The sequence below is a fragment of the Spermophilus citellus genome, assembly GCF_964194105.1.
Source record: "Spermophilus citellus genome assembly, chromosome: 15".
Classification (NCBI taxonomy): domain Eukaryota; kingdom Metazoa; phylum Chordata; class Mammalia; order Rodentia; family Sciuridae; genus Spermophilus; species Spermophilus citellus.
Genome location: NC_138195.1, coordinates 15,535,584 through 15,555,151, shown reverse-complemented (window position 1 = coordinate 15,555,151; position 19,568 = coordinate 15,535,584). Strand labels below are relative to the sequence as shown.

The 19,568-nt window shown below is 35.4% G+C and overlaps 1 protein-coding gene across 3 annotated transcripts in view; it reads right to left on the bottom strand.

The window, feature by feature from the left end:
* Positions 1-19,568, bottom strand: part of ANKRD30A (ankyrin repeat domain 30A) — a 117,608-nt gene that overhangs the window by 24,440 nt on the left and 73,600 nt on the right. For all 3 annotated transcript variants that reach the window (XM_081267464.1, XM_081267465.1, XM_081267466.1), the window contains exons 25-28: positions 12,710-13,666; positions 11,475-11,627; positions 3,663-3,733; positions 3,175-3,268 (exon numbers count right to left, since the gene is read on the bottom strand). In XM_081267464.1, the coding sequence (XP_081123590.1) occupies positions 3,175-3,268; positions 3,663-3,733; positions 11,475-11,627; positions 12,710-13,666 (1,275 nt within the window). The remainder of the gene's footprint in view (positions 1-3,174; positions 3,269-3,662; positions 3,734-11,474; positions 11,628-12,709; positions 13,667-19,568) is intronic.

Here is a 19,568-nt window from a genome sequence, read left to right as displayed (position 1 = left end):
CCTGACTCTGAAATGAGAAAAATACTTTTACTTTGTAAGCATTTCCCCAGGAGTTTCAAGCTATTTCTCTTTGTGTTTTTTTAAAATATATTTTTTTAGTTGTAGATGGACACAACACTTTCATTTATTTATTTTTATGTGATGCTGAGGATTGAATCCAATTTCTCACACATGCAAAGCAAGCACTCTACCACTGAGCTACAACCCCAACCCTAAGTCTTTGATTGGTATACAAAAACATAACTTTTTCTTGATTCTTGTGGCTTTCTGTTTGTCCTCTTACATAATATTTTAATATTCTTTAGTATAAGGTCTCAATTTAAAATATATTTTCACCACATTATCTTCTCTTACACTAAAAATCTGATTTTCTATAATTCCAATAAAAAATTTTGAGGTCCATCAATAACCTTTCTTTAAGTATTTCTGAGAAGTATTTTTTTCTCAGCAGCAATGATAACAGTGACCACAACCCTTCCCTCTGCTCCTTTAGACCCACTTCTCTTCTAAACATTGGAGTCCTTGATGTTTAGTTCTGTCCTTTCCTATTTGTCTTTTAAATTCATCAGAGTTCCTTATATCTCAAGACTTGAACAGAGATTTAAGACTCTCAAGACTGTCTAATTCATATTTCTAAACCTAACCTCATTAGTGAGATCATTTATAATTTTACTTCTTTCTTTTAGTTAACTTCTCATAGACAATAACCTCATAGGCTATGACTTGGTGTGGACAACTTCTGTAGATAGCAATCTTATGCACTTTATTTTCTTTAAAGTTATTTTTCAGTTATAGGTGGACACAATACCTTTATTTTATTTTTTATGAGGTAGCTGAGGATAGAACCCAGTGACACACACATGCTAGGCAAGCACTCTTCCTAACTCTGAGCCACAACCCCAGCTCCATTATGCACTTTTATGATGAGTCTTACTGATGTTTGTTATGGTTTGGATGTGAGATGTCCCCTAAAAGCTCATGTGTGATACAAGAAGTTTAGAGAAGAAATGATTGGACTATACCATTAACCTAATTAGTGAATTAATCCCTGATGGGATTAAATGGCAACTGGAGGCACAGGGTGTGTGCTAGAGGAAGTGGTTCACTGGGGACATGGCTATGGAGTAATATATTTTGTATTTGGAGAGTGGAGACCACTCTCTCTGCTTTCTGATCACCATGTGAGCTGCTTCCCTCTGCCACACTCTTCTGCCATGATGTTCTGCCTCACCTCAAGCCCTGAAGAATGAAGCTGGCCTTCTACGGACTAAGACCTCTGGAACCAGGAGTTCTCTAATAAACTTTTCCTAATCTACAGTTGTTCTGGTCAGGTCCTTTAGTTACAGCAGCAAAAAAGCTGACTGAAACAATGTTACTTTAAGTAATAGTTTTCTAATTTGGGGAGTGGCAGGGAGGTTCTCACCCTTAGGATGATGACCAGAATACTTCACCTTGTTTTTCTTTCATAATGCTAAACATTTCCATGAAGCTTGTTAGTTGTTTGCTTTTGTTTCCTTTTAGATAATTTCTTATAAAGACATAACATTAAAGAAGTCTTGTTCTCAATTTCCTTTCAGATGTATACTTAACCATATTGTGTGGAAGCCTGAGTCAGTTATAACTCTCTATTCTTTCCAGTCTAGACTTTTCTTTATCTCTAAGTTGTGTATATCAAATGTCTCAACCCAGGTAAACTAGCATAGAGACCCACAAAATAAGAACTTTCTGCAGAAAGTTAGGGGTTACTGATTGAGTTGGCTGAAAGCTGTCTCTCATGAAATTTCTGATTGAATCCAATTTTTAAAAAATTTTTTATTTAATAAGAGTAGACCTCAAAGTAGTTAATTATTATGTCATACTCCTAAATAATTTCTTTGGGAATCTTTAGAAGATACCTCATTATTTTTGAGTAAGTTCAATAGTTTTGGGTACTATTACAAATTTATTTAATTTTTCATACCTTATTACATTCTAGTTCTAGTTAGATGTTCTAGATAAATGTTCTAGTTCCCCTGACAAGTGTATCTATATAATGGAATTGCATGAATCTAGCTGCAATGACTTAAAGAAACCAATTAGGGACTAGGGTTGTGGCTCAGTGCTTACCTAGCATGTGAAGCACTAGATTTGATTCTTGCACCATTCATAAATAAATAAATAAAGGTTCATCAACAACTAAAACAATATTAAAAAAAGAAAAAAAAAAGAAACTGTTAGTGGAAGCAAATAACTCGTTGCTCCAGTTTAATGTTCACAATGCAATCTTGTGATCATAATTCTTACAAAGGAAAATATGAATAATAGAATTCTACTTTGCTTGGTAAAGAGCTATATGATTTTTGGGCTGGGATACAGTTCAGTTGGTAGAGTGCTTGCCTCACATGAACAAGGCCCTGGGTTCAATCCCAGCCACCCACCCCGCCCACAAAGAGTTATATGATTTTTATTATACATCAATAAAATGGCATCCTGAATTGATGTACCATCAGTCCTTCTGAGACTGGACTGTTAGGTCTTTGAAAGGCTAATGAACAAAAGATGAATGGAAAAATATTATTTCTGAACCTATAAGTCTAGGAGCACTATGTTACTCTGTAAGTTCCTATTAAAGCAAGCAACCAAGCCAACTTTTCCAGTGGCATCTGTCATTTTTTTTTTTTTTGTTTTAACCCAAAGAGAAAACATATCCCTTTGGGTAAAAATGCTTGTATAATGACCTCTTATTCATTCTTAATGAGGAATACAAAGTATTTCATTCTAAAAACATCACTGAAAGGTTTAGATTATGAGAAAAATTCAGAATTCTAAATCAAATAATTACTTAAATTTATAGGAATAAAAAGTTATTCTTATTCTAAAATATTATCAGGGACTCTAACAGATACTTGCATACCAATGCCCAGAACAGCATGACAACTCACATGTCTATGAATGAATGAACAGATAAACAAAAAGTGAAATGTGTAAAACACTGTTTTTTAAAAATCTTACTATCAAAATAATTTATACATTTAGTCAACTTCTACAGGGAGGACTTAACAATATTATCAATGTAAACACACAAATATTTTTATCAATAAGATTTTTCATATTGCCTAAAATATTCCTATATACTACTGAAGAAATAAAAAATTCCATTTTAGCATGACACAGATTAATAAGAGCTTGACTTACCAAATTTGCACTTAACAGGTTTTTCTGAAGCTGTTCAATTTTTCCTGTTTGTTTTTTTATTGTATCTTTTAACTTAGAATTTTGGATTTCAAGCCTAAAATGTATATTTTAAAATAATTATTCTTACAACAATTTTTAAAATACTACATAATTTTTGGAAAAACATCTAAAAGAGTACCTAAATTCTTCAAAATTTGGAAAGACATTAATTTGGTAACTATTATTTTTCAAGCTAAGTTTATTGGATAATGTATAAATATCATGCACTTTTTTCTTTTGGCAGTACTGGGGATCTATCGAGGGCTTCATAATGCAAAGCATGTGCTTTAATACAGAGCTACAACCCCAACCCTAAATTATGCACTTTAAGTAACTTAAGTCTGAACTTTCCTCCTGACTTCACACAGCTTTGTTATAGTAACTGATATAATTCTCATACTACACTGCTTATTTTAATTATACTCAAGTTATTTGTATGCTGTTTATACTTTTGTAAGTGATCTTGCATCTTCTCAACACATTGAGCAGCCTCTGTGTGTTGATCCTCTGCTTCTTGTAACTACAACAAAGAAAAAAAATGGTATCAATAATCAAGTATAAACTTGTCTATCACTTGTTTTTTTCTTTTTGCTAAACTTTTGTTAGGATATAGACATACCCCTTAATTCACATATTGTATCTATTTTTGTGCTATAAATGCAGATGCAGAGTTAACCGAGTTGTTGCAGTAGAAATCTAATGGCCCACAAAGCCTCAAATAATACTGACTCTTTATGAAAAAGTTTACAGACCCCTACTCAAAGGCTGAAACACATTACTCTTGCTTTTGTTGTTTTTTTTTTGTGGTGCTAGATCTTGAATCCAGGGCTTCATCCAATACCAGGCAAGTACTCTGCCACTGAACCCACTCTGCCTGGGGATATACCCAGACCTCTTGCTTTTAAACTAACAAAACTGAAAAAAATGGAGAAAAAGAGAAAATTCCTTTATGGTAAACATTTGTATTTTTGTATTCCAAGCACCACCTACCCAACTATGATTTTAAAAGTCTATCTATCTATCTATCTATCTAATCTATCTATCTATCTATCTATCTATCTAATCTCTCTCTCTATATATATTTATAACTATATATATATATATATATATATATATATATATACACATACAGATATAGATATATATGGTCATATATATATATGACCACATTTATGCCAGTAATGACAAAAATTAATACTATGTAGTAGGTGACAACTAGATGTTTCACTGAATAATTTGAGAGGCTGTATCTATACAGAAGCCAGAATGCTGGGGTTTGAATCTTAGCTGGCCAGTCACTAAGTTGTGTGATCTTGAGTAAATTAAGTTTTTGTGTCTCAAGTTTCTTCATCTGTCAAGTAACAAAAATAATAGTATTTACTTACTGGACTGCTGGGAAGAATAAATAAGGGAATAGACATAAAGTACTTGAAGAGTATGTGGCACATACTGAGCTATACCTAGTATTAGCAAAGAACATTAACCTTCCTTATCAAAATAACCTCCAGAAGATAATTAAAATCCCTTTTTTTTTGTACTAGGGATTAAACCCAGTGGTGTTTAACCACTGAACCACATCGCCAGTCCTTTTTACTTTTTATTTTGGGACGGGGTCTTGCTAAGTTGCTTAGGGCCTTGCTAAGTTGCTGAGGCTGGCTCTGAACTTATGACGCTCCTGTCTCAGCCTCCTGGGCTTCCGGAATTATAAGTGTGTTCCACTCTTTTTTTAGTATCTTTGTCACCCATTCTCCCACTTGGGCTGCTATACAAACTCTGTTTAACATAATTTTAACTGTTGTTGATGAGAGATGACTTGTCTTAAATAAAGATAATAAGGAGTCAGATCTTTACCAGGCTGTTTCCCAAACACTTCAAATCTGGTAGATGCTATACCTACTACAGAACTGAACTGGAATACAAACAACAAGAACAACAACAAAAACAACAACATCGCCTAACTGGACCACTTTCATTAAGTATATCTTGGGAAGGCTCAGGCAGCAGGTAGCCATGACAAAGAGCGTAAATAAAATATAACAGCTATAGCAGGGGTCTACTGAAGACTCCTTAGCCTGGCTAAAAAGAATATACCAGAGTTACAGATAGTACAGATAGTACCTTGACAATGAGGTCCCTGAGTATGCATGAATTTTCAATATGACCTACATACATTAAACAAAAAGCACTCCTGACATCAGGTGTGAGCTTTAAAAGATTAAAGGAGCCATGGGTATAAACCCTTCTCAGCTGGTCTTTAATGACCAAGAAATTAAAAGGGCTAAGTAGGTCATCATCTTCACTCAAAACGAGGAGCCTAATACTGGGTGCTTAACCTGAAAAAGAAAAAGGACCTTAGTTAAAGACTAATGCACATATTGTAAAGAAAATCAGCACTGGAAGAAACACTGTCCCAAACTCTTTTTATTTTATTTATTTTTTGGTAATAGTGATTGATTCCAGGGGTGCTTTAACCACTAAGCCATATCCCTAACCCTTTTCTGTTTTTTTATTTTGAGACAGGTTCTTGCTAAATTGCTTAGGGCCTAAGTTGCTGAGGCTGGTCTTTAATTTGCAATCTTCCTGTCTTAGCCTCCCAAGTCACTGGGAATACAAGTGTGTGCCACCACACCCAGCTCCCAAATTCTTATTTTTTATTTTTTTTGTCTAAATTCTTAAGTAATCAGCTCAATGAAGAACAAAACCATTAGATGGTGACTTTACTGAGGACTAAGGTATCCTAGGAGTTCCCATAACCCTTTGGGTCCAATCATTATCTCTTCATAGGAGTCCCAGGTATAAAAGCCAGTAGGAACAAACCCTTAACCTTCCTAATTGACATGGGCTCTCCTCTTTCAGTCTTGCTGATCCCCTGGCAAAGAAATAAGATTGTGTGCCTATTATAGGAGTAAAGGAAAACTCTGAGAACAGGTTTTCCTGCAGCCTCTGGAATACAGCTTAGAAGACTTACACTTAACTAACACTTTTCTTCAATGCCCAGTTTCACTCCTAGGTAGGGACTTGCTCTGCAAACTAAATGTCTACATAAGCCTTTCCCTGGGAAAAATAGCAAATGCAAGTGCAAATCCCATTCTGAGTAGGCACTTTACCTCTAGCTGATGTTGATCCAAGAGAAGCTATTTGAGAGTGAGTCAATATCCCCAGAATTCCACCAACATATTATTCAAGAAGTATGGGCTGATGGGACATTAGGCAGAGCTAAAAATGCCTTGCCCATTAAGATCGTCCTAAAAGGAGGTACACCAACTCCTGCCTTAAAACAATAACTCCTTATGATGGAGACACTTGAAAGAGTTCAACCTATACTCTAAACGTTTTTAAAGTATGGTGTGATCAGCCTTTGTACTGCTGGCAAAGAAATCTTGATTTGAGGAATATTGCTTTGTTCAGGATTTGCAGGCTATTAATGAAAACATCCAAGACATTCACCCAACAGTGTCTAATACTTATATCCTTCTAAACGCCTTTCCTGGCAAAGTACAAATAATTTATTGTCTTTGATTTAAAAAATGCTCTTTTTGCATTGCTCTGCAAAGAACATATTTTTTTTTGCCTTTGAATGGACATATCCCTAATCAAAAGCCACCCTTCAATACTGTTGGGCAGTGCTTCCTCAAGGATTTAAAAACTTGCCCACGATCATTGGAGATATATTGGCTAATAATTTAAGAATGTTACAACTAAACCAGGGAACACTACTACAATATGTAGATGACTTGTTAATCACCAGTCTGACTTTTCAACTTGCTTAGGGCCTAAGTTGCTGAGGCAACTGTCCAGACTCTAAACTGCTTTGCTGAGTATGGAGACAAAGTATTTTCCCTCTGAAGTGCAGGTTTGTAATGAGTTATTTACCTAGGGTTCCAATTATAGCAAGGTCAATGAAGCCTAGTGGATGACCAAAAGAAGACTTTATTGCTCACATCCAGGCCCCTTCAGCACAACAATAAGTTATGAGAATTCCTGGAGATGACAGGGTATTGTAGAATATGGATACCCAAATTTGGGCCTATAACAAACCCTTTATATAAAGCTGTAATTAGAACAGATCTTGAATCTTTGATCTGGAAAATAGAAATGTCAAACTGCTTTCAAAGTCCCTCTGGGCTGTCCAACCTAGAGAAGGCCTAAACTTAAATGTTGCATGTACAAAATGCACAAAATTGGTTTGGAATTATTAACAATTACTGGAGGAAGTTCCCCAATTTGAAGCTTACTTTTCAAAACAATTAGCTCATACAGCCAAGGGATGGCCCTCTTGTCTCCTGGCAGTGGCAGCCACTTATGATTTGCTAAAGGAAGCTGAAAAGTTTACACTTGGACAGCTTGTATGTACCATAACCAGATCCTAACTTTGTTGGACCAAAACCGAAGGATATTGGCTAACGAAGGGAAGGGTGGGTAAATATCAGGCTATCCAGTTAGATGAACTAAATGTGACCCCAAGCAATATCAGCTTTAAACCTGGCTACCTCATGCTGTCAGTCTTTCATTCCAAGTTCCCTACATCCAGCTCTGTTAGTCAGAATTACCTACAGAAGAAATGATTACCCATTTCCTTAGAAATGGAAAGGGAATTTACTGGGGAATTGAAGGAGGACTCAATTTTCACCTAAATGACAACATTTTGTCTCTCTGACCTGCCTTCTTTGAAGTTTTTCTTTTCCTCAGTTTGCCTTAAATTCTAGGATCATCAGTCTGATAAAAAACATCCTGGAAAGCAAATGGAGTGTGCCCCTTCTAAGATCATAGGCCGGAGAGATAAATATCCTATGAAGCAAATGGAAATAACCTTATGAGTTTCTGAAACTCCTACACATGGAATGAAGACTCTCCCATTGATAAGTTTTAGTGTGCTGTGCAAACTCCCATTTTACACCTTTATTCTTTTCCTCTACTTATAACCCAAGATGGCTACTGACACCCCAAAGATAGCTCTTAGATCTGTCTTCCCAGTGTGACACACTGAAAGTAAAATTCTATTTCCTGCTGGTTTGTTGGAACCTCTGGTGTCAGGCCAAAGCCTAGGACTCAATAACAGTGTAACATATCAGAAAAGCTATAGCCAGAACTTTTTGATTGGTAAAGTACTAAAAATCTATAAATCCCTGTTATAGTTATATAATAAAGGAAGTCAAATCTAGATTTTTTTTCATGGTGAGAAAAATATTAGCATTTGACAAAACAATTCTCTTGTTAGATTTAGTGCTTTCACAAGAGAAAGAATAAGAGAGGTAAATAGGGAACCTACATCCTGGGAACAAATTTTTACACCTCACACTTCAGATAGAGCCCTACTATCCAGAATATACAAAGAACTCAAAAAATTAAACAATAAGATAACAAACAACCCTATCAACAAATGGGCCAAGGACCTGAACAGACACTTCTCAGAGGAGGACATACAATCAATCAATAAGTACATGAAAAAATGCTCACCATCTCTAGCAGAGAAATGCAAATCAAAATCACCCTAAGATACCATCTCACTCCAGTAAGATTGGCAGCCATTATGAAGTCAAGCAACAATAAGTGCTGGCGAGGATGTGGGGAAAAGGGTACACTTGTACATTGCTGGTGGGACTGCAAATTGGTGCGGCCAATTTGGAAAGCAGTATGGAGATTCCTAGGAAAGCTGGGAATGGAACCACCATTTGACCCAGCTATCGCCCTTCTCGGTCTATTCCCTGAGGACCTTAAAAGAGCATACTATAGGGATACTGCCACATCAATGATCATAGCAGCACAATTCACAATAGCTAGACTTTGGAATCAACCTAGATGCCCTTCAATAGATGAATGGATTAAAAAACTGTGGCATTTATACACAATGGAGTATTACACAGCACTAAAAAAACGACAAAATCATGGATTTTGTAGGGAAATGGATGGCATTAGAGCAGATTATGCTAAGTGAAGCTAGCCAATCCTTAAAAAACAAATGCCAAATGTCTTCTTTGATATAAAGAGAGCAACTAAGATCAGAACAGGGAAGAAGAGCATGAGGAAAAGATTAACATTAAACAGAGACGAGTGGGGGGAGAGAAAGGGAGAGAGAAGGGAAACTGTATGGAAATGGAAGGAGACCCTCATTTTTACACAAAAAGAGTTTGTGAGGGGAAAGGGGAAAAAAAAAACAAGGGAGAGAATTAAACAACAGGAGATGGGGTAGAGAGGGAAGATGAGAGGGAAGGGGAGGGGGGATAGTAGGGGATAGGAAAGGTAGCAGAATACAACAGTCATTAATATGGTATTATGTAAAAATGTGGATGTGTAACTGATGTGATTCTGCAACTTGTATTTGGGGTAAAAAATGGGAGTTCATAACCCACTTGAATCAAATGTATGGAAGATGATATATCATGAGCTTTGTAATGTTTTGAACAACCAATAAAAAAAATTAAACGATAAAAAAAAAGATTTAGTGCTTTCAACTTTACATTTAATTGCTTAAACTATGGGTAGAATAAAAGTCTTATGCCAATGTTTCAAAGATGTTACTGGCATAGTATAAAGTACTTAATTTTATCCTAATGACTGCAAAAGCAAAAATATTTTCAATTTATTCAAGGGTAGGTGAAGTGCATATCAGATACTGTTTCCCACTTTGGTAAATGTATACTTAAACAAGATTTTATTCTCTTCCAAAAATTAATACCAATGTAGAATTTAGGGCTAAATTTTTCTACAGGGACAAGTACTGAAAAGAGCAAGTTTGATATTTGTTTTGAGAGAAAACATCAAGAAAAAGAGCAAATTTTGAGCCAATTCTGAATAAATGAGGCCAAATGAATAAAAACTGAAAGGTAGAAAGGACAGCATAAATAAGGCAGAAAAGAGTGGTGAAATCAGCCCAATAGCAGAGGATAAAATTCAATGGCAGGGGAATAAAAACATGTTCACAAAAGTTCTTTTTAAAAACTTTTAAATAAATGTTAATAGCAGCATTATTAATAATAGCCCCAAACTAGAATCAACCTAAATTTCATCAACTGATGAATAAAAAAGTGGCATAATCATATAACAAAATATTACTTGACAGAAAGAAATGAAGTACTGACACTTGCTATAACAGAGATGGATTCTGAAAACATTATGCTAAATGAAAGAAGCAAGTCAAAAAGGATTTGGCTGGGCGCACTCCTGTAATCCTAGCAGCTCTGAAGGCTGATACAGGAGGATCTGAATTCAAAGCCAGCCTCAGCAATTTAGCAAGGCCCTAAGCAACTCAGTGAGACCCTGTCCCTACTCTTACTAAAATACAAACAAAACAAAACAAAACAAAAACGGGATGGGGATGTGTCTCACTGGATAAGTGCCCCTGAATTCAATCCCTGGTGCCAAAAAAAAAAAAAAGACTAAATATCGCATGACTCTATTTATGTGAAACGTCCAGAACAAGGTAATTAGATTAGTAGTTTCTCAGGACTGGGGAAGATGAAGGGACTGGGGGGTGGGGGTGATAATAGCTAGGGAATTTGGGGTTTCTGTTCAAGTTGATGAAAATGTTCTAAAACTGCATGGTAATACAACTCTGAATATATTAAGAGACTATAAATTTTATGATTAAAATTGTTGAACTGTATGGTACATTGTTATATCTCAATGAAGATACTTTTTAAAAAATCCAAAGGCAGAATCTAGATAATTTTCTTATTCTCTACTTTGGATACAAATTCTATACATGATCTGAATATTTCTATGATTTTATAATGTCTAAAATGAAAGAAAAGAAACTGAGGGAAATGCCTAATGTTTCAAATAATTTTAAGATTAATCTAAAACTTTTGCATTTTTGAGAAAAGTATAATGGCTTTTCTGTGCAAATCATCTTGAAATCCACAAAATAAATACATACAGATTCTGTATCTTTTCACAACAGGGAAGAAATAAGGTAATTTTCTAAAACATTCCATTAAACATTATTCTCTGATTTAATCTAGCTCACCTCAGAATGGCAATAATCACTAAAAAAATACTATTTAAGAGAAATATGTCTCTCTCAACTTCTGTGATGTATGATGTAAAATTCTCAAATTTCCTAAGGGTAAATATTTTAAGGAAAGATGTATGAAATTATAAGAATGCAAGTTAGAATTTAAGAAATAATTGCATTACAAAGATACTAAAATTGTAATAACATTAATTATAATGAAAAGAGAAAAGCTTGTTCACTGGAATTAGTATCACAAAACACTTTTAAACTGTCAATTAACTACTGACATGTTAAATTTCATACGTACTTGACTTCTTATTTGAGCTAGTTTTTTCTTTAAATCCTGTGTCTCATCCTCCAAACTAATGCGATAACGTGATGAAACTTCTAGAGAAGCCTCTGACATAGATTGTTTTTTCAGGGTATCAGCCAGTTCTTGTTGAAGTTGTCTCACAACTGCCTGATAAGATATTTCTGTTACTGATTTTATAAATCACATTAGTATTAAATTATATTAATAAAATATCACCACAACTCACCTTTCTCTCAAGTGTGTATGTACTTCTGTTTATTACTGAATTCAATTGTGTATGCAGAAGGCATGGTCTTCCTGCCTAATACTATTCTATTCCCTTTATGTTAGATTCAGTCTTCTATCCACTCTTCCCATGATGAAGTTTTAATTTAAAAACATACTGAAGTCTCAAAAAGAAATAGGTACATGGGCAGAAACGGTGGTGGTGATGAGTTTTTACACAGTGTGACATGCTCCTCCTTTTTTATTAGAGGCACAATAAAATTCAGGGTTCCTCACATATTCAATTCTTTGCTTGAATCCTTCCAATAGATTATTTTTCTTTCTTTCTTTCTTTTTTTTTTTTTTTTTTGTCACCAAGGATTGAATCCAGAGGCACTTAACCACTGAGCCACATCCCTAACCCTTTTTATATTTTTACTTAGACACAGAGTCTCCCTAAGTTGCTTAGGGCCTTGCTAAGTTGCTAAGGCTGGCTTTGAACTTTCAATTTCCCTGCCTCAGTCTCCTGAGCCAATGAGGTTACAGGTGTGCACCACTGTGCCTGGCTTAAAACATGTTGGGCTGGGGATGTGGCTCAAGCGGTAGCGCGCTCACCTGGCTTGCGTGCGGCCCGGGTTCGATCCTCAGCACCACATACAAACAAAGATGTTGTGTCCGCCAAAAACTAAAAAATAAATATTAAAAAATTCTCTCTCTCTCTCTTTCCCCTCTCTCTAAAAAAAAACAACAAACAAACAAACAAAAACATGTATATAATTTGTAATAAGATTAGGTCATTGGCATACTCAACACCTCAAACATGAACCATTTCTTTGTGCTGGAAATCAAGGCTATCCTATATTTCCTGGAACCGAGATATGTTTTTGAGCTGATATAGCAAATAAATTTATAATCTATATATTTTTATATTCAACTATATTAAACATCTAGCCATAGTGAAATAATATTTTTTGAGTTTTTTTTTTCAGGAAATTTGAAAAATATTCATCTTTCTTAATACTTACTTCTCTTTCTGCTTTTTCATTTTCATACTGATACAGCCTTTCTTTTAAATGATTATATTCATTGATTAACTCCTTATTTCTGTCTTCTAGCATGAGATTTTGTTTTTCACTCTCAGCTTGAAGTTTTTTTACAATGTCATGAAATTGGTCTTGGATATTAATTACTGTCTTTTCTTTATTGTCAGCTTTGTTTTGAGCATCATCTAATTGTTGTCGAAGCAATGTATTTTCACTTTGTAGTTGAGATAATCTCTCCTCTAAAGATTCTTGCTTACCAACATATTTATTCACCTTACCTTGTTCATTTTGATACATACATTCAATTTCCTTCATTTGGCCCTGTGTTTGGTTTAGGTCCCTTTGTACCTGTTCTAAAACCAAAGTCTTTTCTCTAAGAGCATCTTTTGTATGGTGGAGTTCAATTTCTAGACTATTGAATTTTCTTTCAGCTTTCGAAAGCTGTTGGGAAAGAATCTCATTGTTATCTTTTAGATTAGATATACTGAAATTCATCTTATCCTGTAAACGAAAACACTCATCTCTTGATCTCTGGAAAGCAAGTTCTAGGTCTCTTTTTGATGCCTGACTTTCATCATAATCCTGGATAGCAGCAGCCAGTCTAGAACGGTATGATTCAACTTCTATTTCCAGTCTTTCCTTGTTTTGTTTTTCACTCTCCAGTTTAGAATTTAGCATTGTATTCTGAGCTGTCAGGATACTAAGCTGTCCATTATATTGGAGTACTGTTGTTGTAAATGTTTCCTCATTCAGTTTTATTGTCTTTTGAAGGTTATCATTCTTTTCATTTGCAATTTCAACATCCTCAAGATATTTCTTTTCCTTTTCCTGATTCTGATTTTTTATTGTGTCTATTTCTAGTCTTATCATGGAGATTTCTTTCTGCAAACTGTGACTTTTATGCAGTAAATCTTTTTCTTTTTCATGACTAATAGAAACCTAAGTTTTAAAAAAAAAGAGACAGGTATTACTCAATGAAATGACATATCATAATGTGCTCTGAAATTAAATAACAACCTGCCTATTTATATAATGAAAGAGTTGCAATCAATGGATAACCAACTGGGAAAAAACTTGTTCTAAACTTCAAACCTTATAGAAGCATAAATTCCCCAAAGTTCAAAAATTTAACTGAAGACAATGAATCCATAAAAGTAAAAAAACAAATGATAACTTAAAAGGAATTTCAGAATTGTAAAAGTCTTTCCCTGAACTACATTAATGGAGGTAGTCAGCTAGAAATGAGCAGGAACTGGAGGGGCCAAAAGAGGGGAGAAGCTTTAAAGAGCCTCTGACCCAGAGGACTCATTACTAATCACATGTTGCCGTAAGGAAATATATTTCTCCTTCCCCTTATGTGGGTAGGGCGAAAGTAAAGCTAAGAAATCTACCATAGGAATGCAGGTAAACAACTCAGAGACACTGGTATTACCAGTTTTTCTCCCTCCACATTGAGGGGGCCCATCACATTCTTGGGTCAATTTATGGGCACAGATCATGTTAACAAGGTCACATTTGTATCTACCATGCACTCCAAGTCAACTGACCATGTTATATGAACTACTGTCAGAGTTGCTAGAACAGAAATGACAAAATGACTCAAGTACATAGATGTGTACTCTCAGTTTTCACACAGTGCAGGTTTATGATTACCCCCAAATGGGTAATGGTTGTACAAGTGCCACGACCCAATAGTAGTGGCTATAATCCATTCTAAGGTTTCATGCCACTGCAAATTTTCACTCCCTATCCTAACAAAAGCTTAAGCATAATAATTTCAGCACATCTGGGTCAACAGTCAATCTGTTCTGCCTCTTTCTCTGGGCTGTATCTCACTTTCTTTTATTGTTTCCTTGCCTTATAATAAACCTGCTCTAATTACTATCCTGGCCTTGCTATACTTGGTTCTGTCCTGGGGTAACTACCTAAATTCTTAGGCAGGACACACAAAGGTTGAGGGTCACTCCACAGTGATCTTTCAATGTGTGGTAATAATTACAAGAGACCCAAAATGTAAAATAAGAAATTAAGAAATTTGATAATGAGTGCAAAAAAGATGGCAGAGTGGATTTAGGCAGGAACCCTCAATTCCTCTGCAATCTAGAATCAAAGATGTGAAAGAACAGCTGACTAGAAAGGTGTGTAACAGAATAAGTACTCTGAAACTCAATTTTAGACAATTTGAGATTTGGAGTGATTTAGAATTTGGTTACTGGAGCAAAACATAAAAAAATTTCTTGACCTCAAACCCTGTCCAGTGTGTGGGGGAAGGGGTGGGTAACAAAATAGGAAAGAGTAGAGGCAAAACCCCAAAGCTTACTTCCTTAACAACAATTGGAAAAAAAAAAAGGCAGAAAGAAAGGCAGCAAGTGGAACAGGAGCATCAGACAGTGAAGAAGACTGCACAATTCATCCCAAGTTGTTGGCAGAAAACTGGACAGGACAGCCATTTAATAGAGACCATGGCTGGTTGACCTCCCTAGAAGAAATTAAATCTACATGACTTCTCCCCACCTATAGAAATAAAAACACAGGAAACACCTCTGAAATGCGTTATCTTAGTAATATGCCTACAAAGATCTTGTAGAGGGATCACTTCTAGCTGAAGGTTACTGAAACCCTCTCCCCCTGATGACAGACAAAGGGAGCGGGGTGGAGCTGACCCAATGTAAGAAACTCCCAAGGAGTTAACCAATTCAGTACTCCTCAAAGCTGCCAGATGCATGAGCTCAATCGAAGATAGACCAATTGACACTACACCAATGATAATGGGTAAAACACCAGTGACCTGCAGTAGCCAGGGTGGCTTCTGTGCCAAATTGCCCATAGAAAACCTGCATTCGTAGGCTTAACAATTGCAGACAGTCATCAAGTGGTTAGATACAGCTGTATCAACATGCCCCAGCAGAGGGGAGTGATCCACAGCAGCCAGTGATAGTACTGAGTTTTGCACCCCTGCACCCAACACAAATGGCCAGAAGACAGAGCACATGACAAACATGAAGACTTGGCCCTCTGGGCTGACAACAAACATCAGCAGTTGGTGTACAAACTGTAACAACCAGGAAATTGGCTCCTGTGCATCAATTAGAGGGTCTAGAGCTACAAGTTCCAGAACTGTCAGTTGACATAATTCTTGTTGACACACACCAACACACAGAAGGCATTTCCTGAGGATAACCCCAAGATGCCAGGGGAGAACCTCATATATGAAATGCAGTCACCCCACAAAGGAGCTTACAGAGGAACATCCACCCCAGACACCAGCCACTGCCAGTGTACCAGATACAAGTCCACTGATTAGTAAACCTGCACACTCCATAGGGTGCAGCAGCCCTGAACTTCCTATGTGCCACTTAGGATCACTTTAACCAGACCACCAAAATACCTCCACTTTAGATGGCCACACCTGGAGCACTCCAAAGTATACACAGGGGATTCCATACTAGATAGGACAGTGTTGGATACATGCAGCTTTTCTTTGTGAGGGCAAACAAAATTGTACCCCCTAACAGTGTGACCCAGCTGTGAAGTTGCAATTGGGGATCATCTCTTCTGATCCACCAGAAAGCCAGGTGGTGCCTGGACACAACAAGATCTGAGGTGGCCTCCTAAAATTGTATCAGAGATGAGCTGGTGTGATCACTACCTCTACACACAGGGAACTGTAGAGGTAAAGTCAAGGATTGGTAGGCATCTTCTAAAGGACCCATTATAAATCCCCATCAGGAAGACTCAACAAGACATCTCTCTACTCAAATAGCTTGTCATAAAATATAGCCCTAACATTAGTTTTGATTTTACAGATAATACTTTTCATACTGAATTAATAGCTGTTCCTTTATTATTCAATATTTCAGTCCTCAAGCCAATTGATTATATTTCTTCTAATGTTTTAAAGCATAAACTGAATCATCCTATCTTTCATCTCTTAGCTCAGATTTACACTTGCACTTTTTAAGTCTCTCTTTCCACTATTGCATCATTTACTCCTGTCTTAACCTTTTTTCCTATTTTCTTCCTTTTATCTTATTTAGTTCGTATTGATTTCTCAATTTTTCTTTGTCTGCTTTCTCTTTACTCTTCAAACCCTTATTCAGTGTAGTTCTAATTTTCCTGTTTTTAATAAGTGATTTCTCAACCTATTCAAGAATATTTATAACTCCAATTTTATAGTTGGATTAGGGGAGTTATGGAAAACATTTTCAGTAAGCTTTCCCCCACCTAAGGTTTATTAATACATGGCTTTGTTCTAAAGTAGTTGCAAGTAATAGGGTTTAGTATATTCTCTCAAAATGGTGCTGGGTATTAGGCGTAACTGTGGGTACACATTGAGTGGGAGTACTGACACTTAGATATTCACCCAGCCTAAGGCTCTTGGGAAGGAAGCTCGCTAAATATAGTCTCTTGCACAAAAGTAGAAGAGAAAATCATCTCAGCAGATGGGTAGAAGTATAAACAATATGAAAAAGCAAGAGAAGAAGTCACCCAAATAGCCCGCAACACTTCAATAACTGATCTCATTGATACCACTGATTTCATTGATAACCACAGTGGAGGAAATGTCATACGGAATCCAGACGTTCATAATTAAAAATAATCATGAACTAAAAGAAGACTAAGGAATGAGCTAAAAGAGAAATATAGGAAGTGAAGGAACATTTCATGAATAGATATTCTGAAAAAGAACCAATCAGAAATCCTGAAAATGAAAAACTCAATATATCAAAATAAATTCAGTTGAAAGCATTACCAATAGATTACAACTCATAGAAGACAGATATTCAGTCCTCAAAGACAAGGTATAGAAACTTAAAAATACAGTAATAAAGAGAAGATGACAGAGAACATGACCAGAATATCCAAGAAATCTGGGATAATATTAAGAGGCCAAATCTAAAAAACACTGGCTTAGAAGAAGGAAATAAAACACAAACTAAAGGAATGCTTAACCTTTAATGTCAGATAAATAATATCAGAAAAATTTCCACACTTGAAAGTGAGATGGAAATTCAAATACACTATGCCTAGAATTAGAAATAGACAAGATCAAAAAAAGATCCTCAAGATAGATTAAAACATTTAAAGTTAAGCAAAGCAGACTTTCTGTAATTTCTCAGCCCAGACTCTCAAAGCAAGGAGGGCTTAAAGTTGTGAATCACTGTGAATTATTGCTATATCCAGCAATGCTATTTTTTCAGAATTGTGGTAAAATAAAGCCCTTCCAAGAGAAATGAAAAGAATTCATGAGTACTAAGCAGCATGATGAAAAATAATGTAGAATAAGCAAAAAAAAAAAAAATTGAAGACAACAAATGGTTGAATCTTAATAAAAGAATACCCAAGTAAAAGGTAACAAGTCTGAATTAAATAGAAGTAAATCAAATGCAAAATGCTTGTCTAGCATGTGGTAGTCCCTGAGTCTGATTTCCAGAACTGCAAAAAACAAAACAAAAAATCAAAATGGCTGGAAATAAAAATTATCTTCCTTTAATGACACTGAATGTAAATGTTCTCAAGTCTCAAATCAAAAAGACACAGAGTGGCACAGAGGATTAATAACTAAAAAAACCAAGATCCAACCATGTGTTGTTTCAGAACTTACTTTACAGGCAAAGATATTTACAGGCTGAAGGTGAAAGGATGAAAAAAGATATGCCATGCAAATAGAAACTGAAGACAAGCAAATGTGACGTGGACAAAGTAGACTTTGAGCCAAAATTAATTCAAAGAAATAAACAAGGTTGCTTTATGCTGGTTAAGGGAACTATCCAACAACAAGATAGAATGATTGGAAATATTTATGTCACAAATATCAATACACCTACTTCCGTAAACATTATTTGATTAAAAAAAAGCCCCTCAAATAGACTTCAAAACAATAGAACTAGATGATTTCAACACAATTCTCTCACCAAGAGATATGTCACCCTCACACAAAGTATGTAATGGCTTTTCAGACCTAAAAAATAATGCTAATCAAATGGACCCAACAGACATCTATATAATATTTCATCAATCCAAAACAGAATTCATTTTCTTCTCAGCTATACATGAAACGTTCTCCAAAATAGTCCATATTTTAGAAAACAAAGCAAGTCTTAGAAAATATAAGAAAATAAAATTAAAAAAGGAAAAAGATAATTTTTTTTTTGCATTTTATCAGATCAGAATGGAATAAAGCTAGGAATCCACAAGATAAAAAACAGAAACCACTTAAACACATGGATATTAATATACTTCTGAATGAGGAATGGGTCTTAGAAGAAATCAGGGGAGAAATAAAAAAAATCTGAAAAACAAATGTGAAGAGAGTTATAAAATTAAAATCTCTGAGAGTATGAAGGCAGTTCTGGAGGAAAGTTTGCAATATGGAGTGATTACATAAAAACAAATACAGAAAGATTCCAAATAAACAATCTAATGTTACATATCAAGGTCCTAGAAAAGTAAGAACAGACTAATTTCATTATTTTCCAGAGCAAGACAGGAAATAATGAAGATCAGAGCCAAAATTAACAAAATCAAGAATAAAAAAATACAAAGGATCAATACAATAAAGAGCTGTTTATTTATTTTTTAAAACTGGGGATGGAACTCATGAGCACTTTAATCCCTAGCCTTTTAAATTTACTTATTTAGAGACAGGGCTCACTAAGTTGTGAGGCTGGCCTAATACAACCCTCCTCTGGCCTCTCAAATTGTTGGGATTACAGGCATGCACCACTGTATCTGGCAGAGTTGGTTCTTAAAAAAAATAAACAAGATTGATAAACCCTTAGTCAAATAAGAACCAAATCAAAAGTGTAGAGATGAAAAGTATATATCACTAGAAATATTT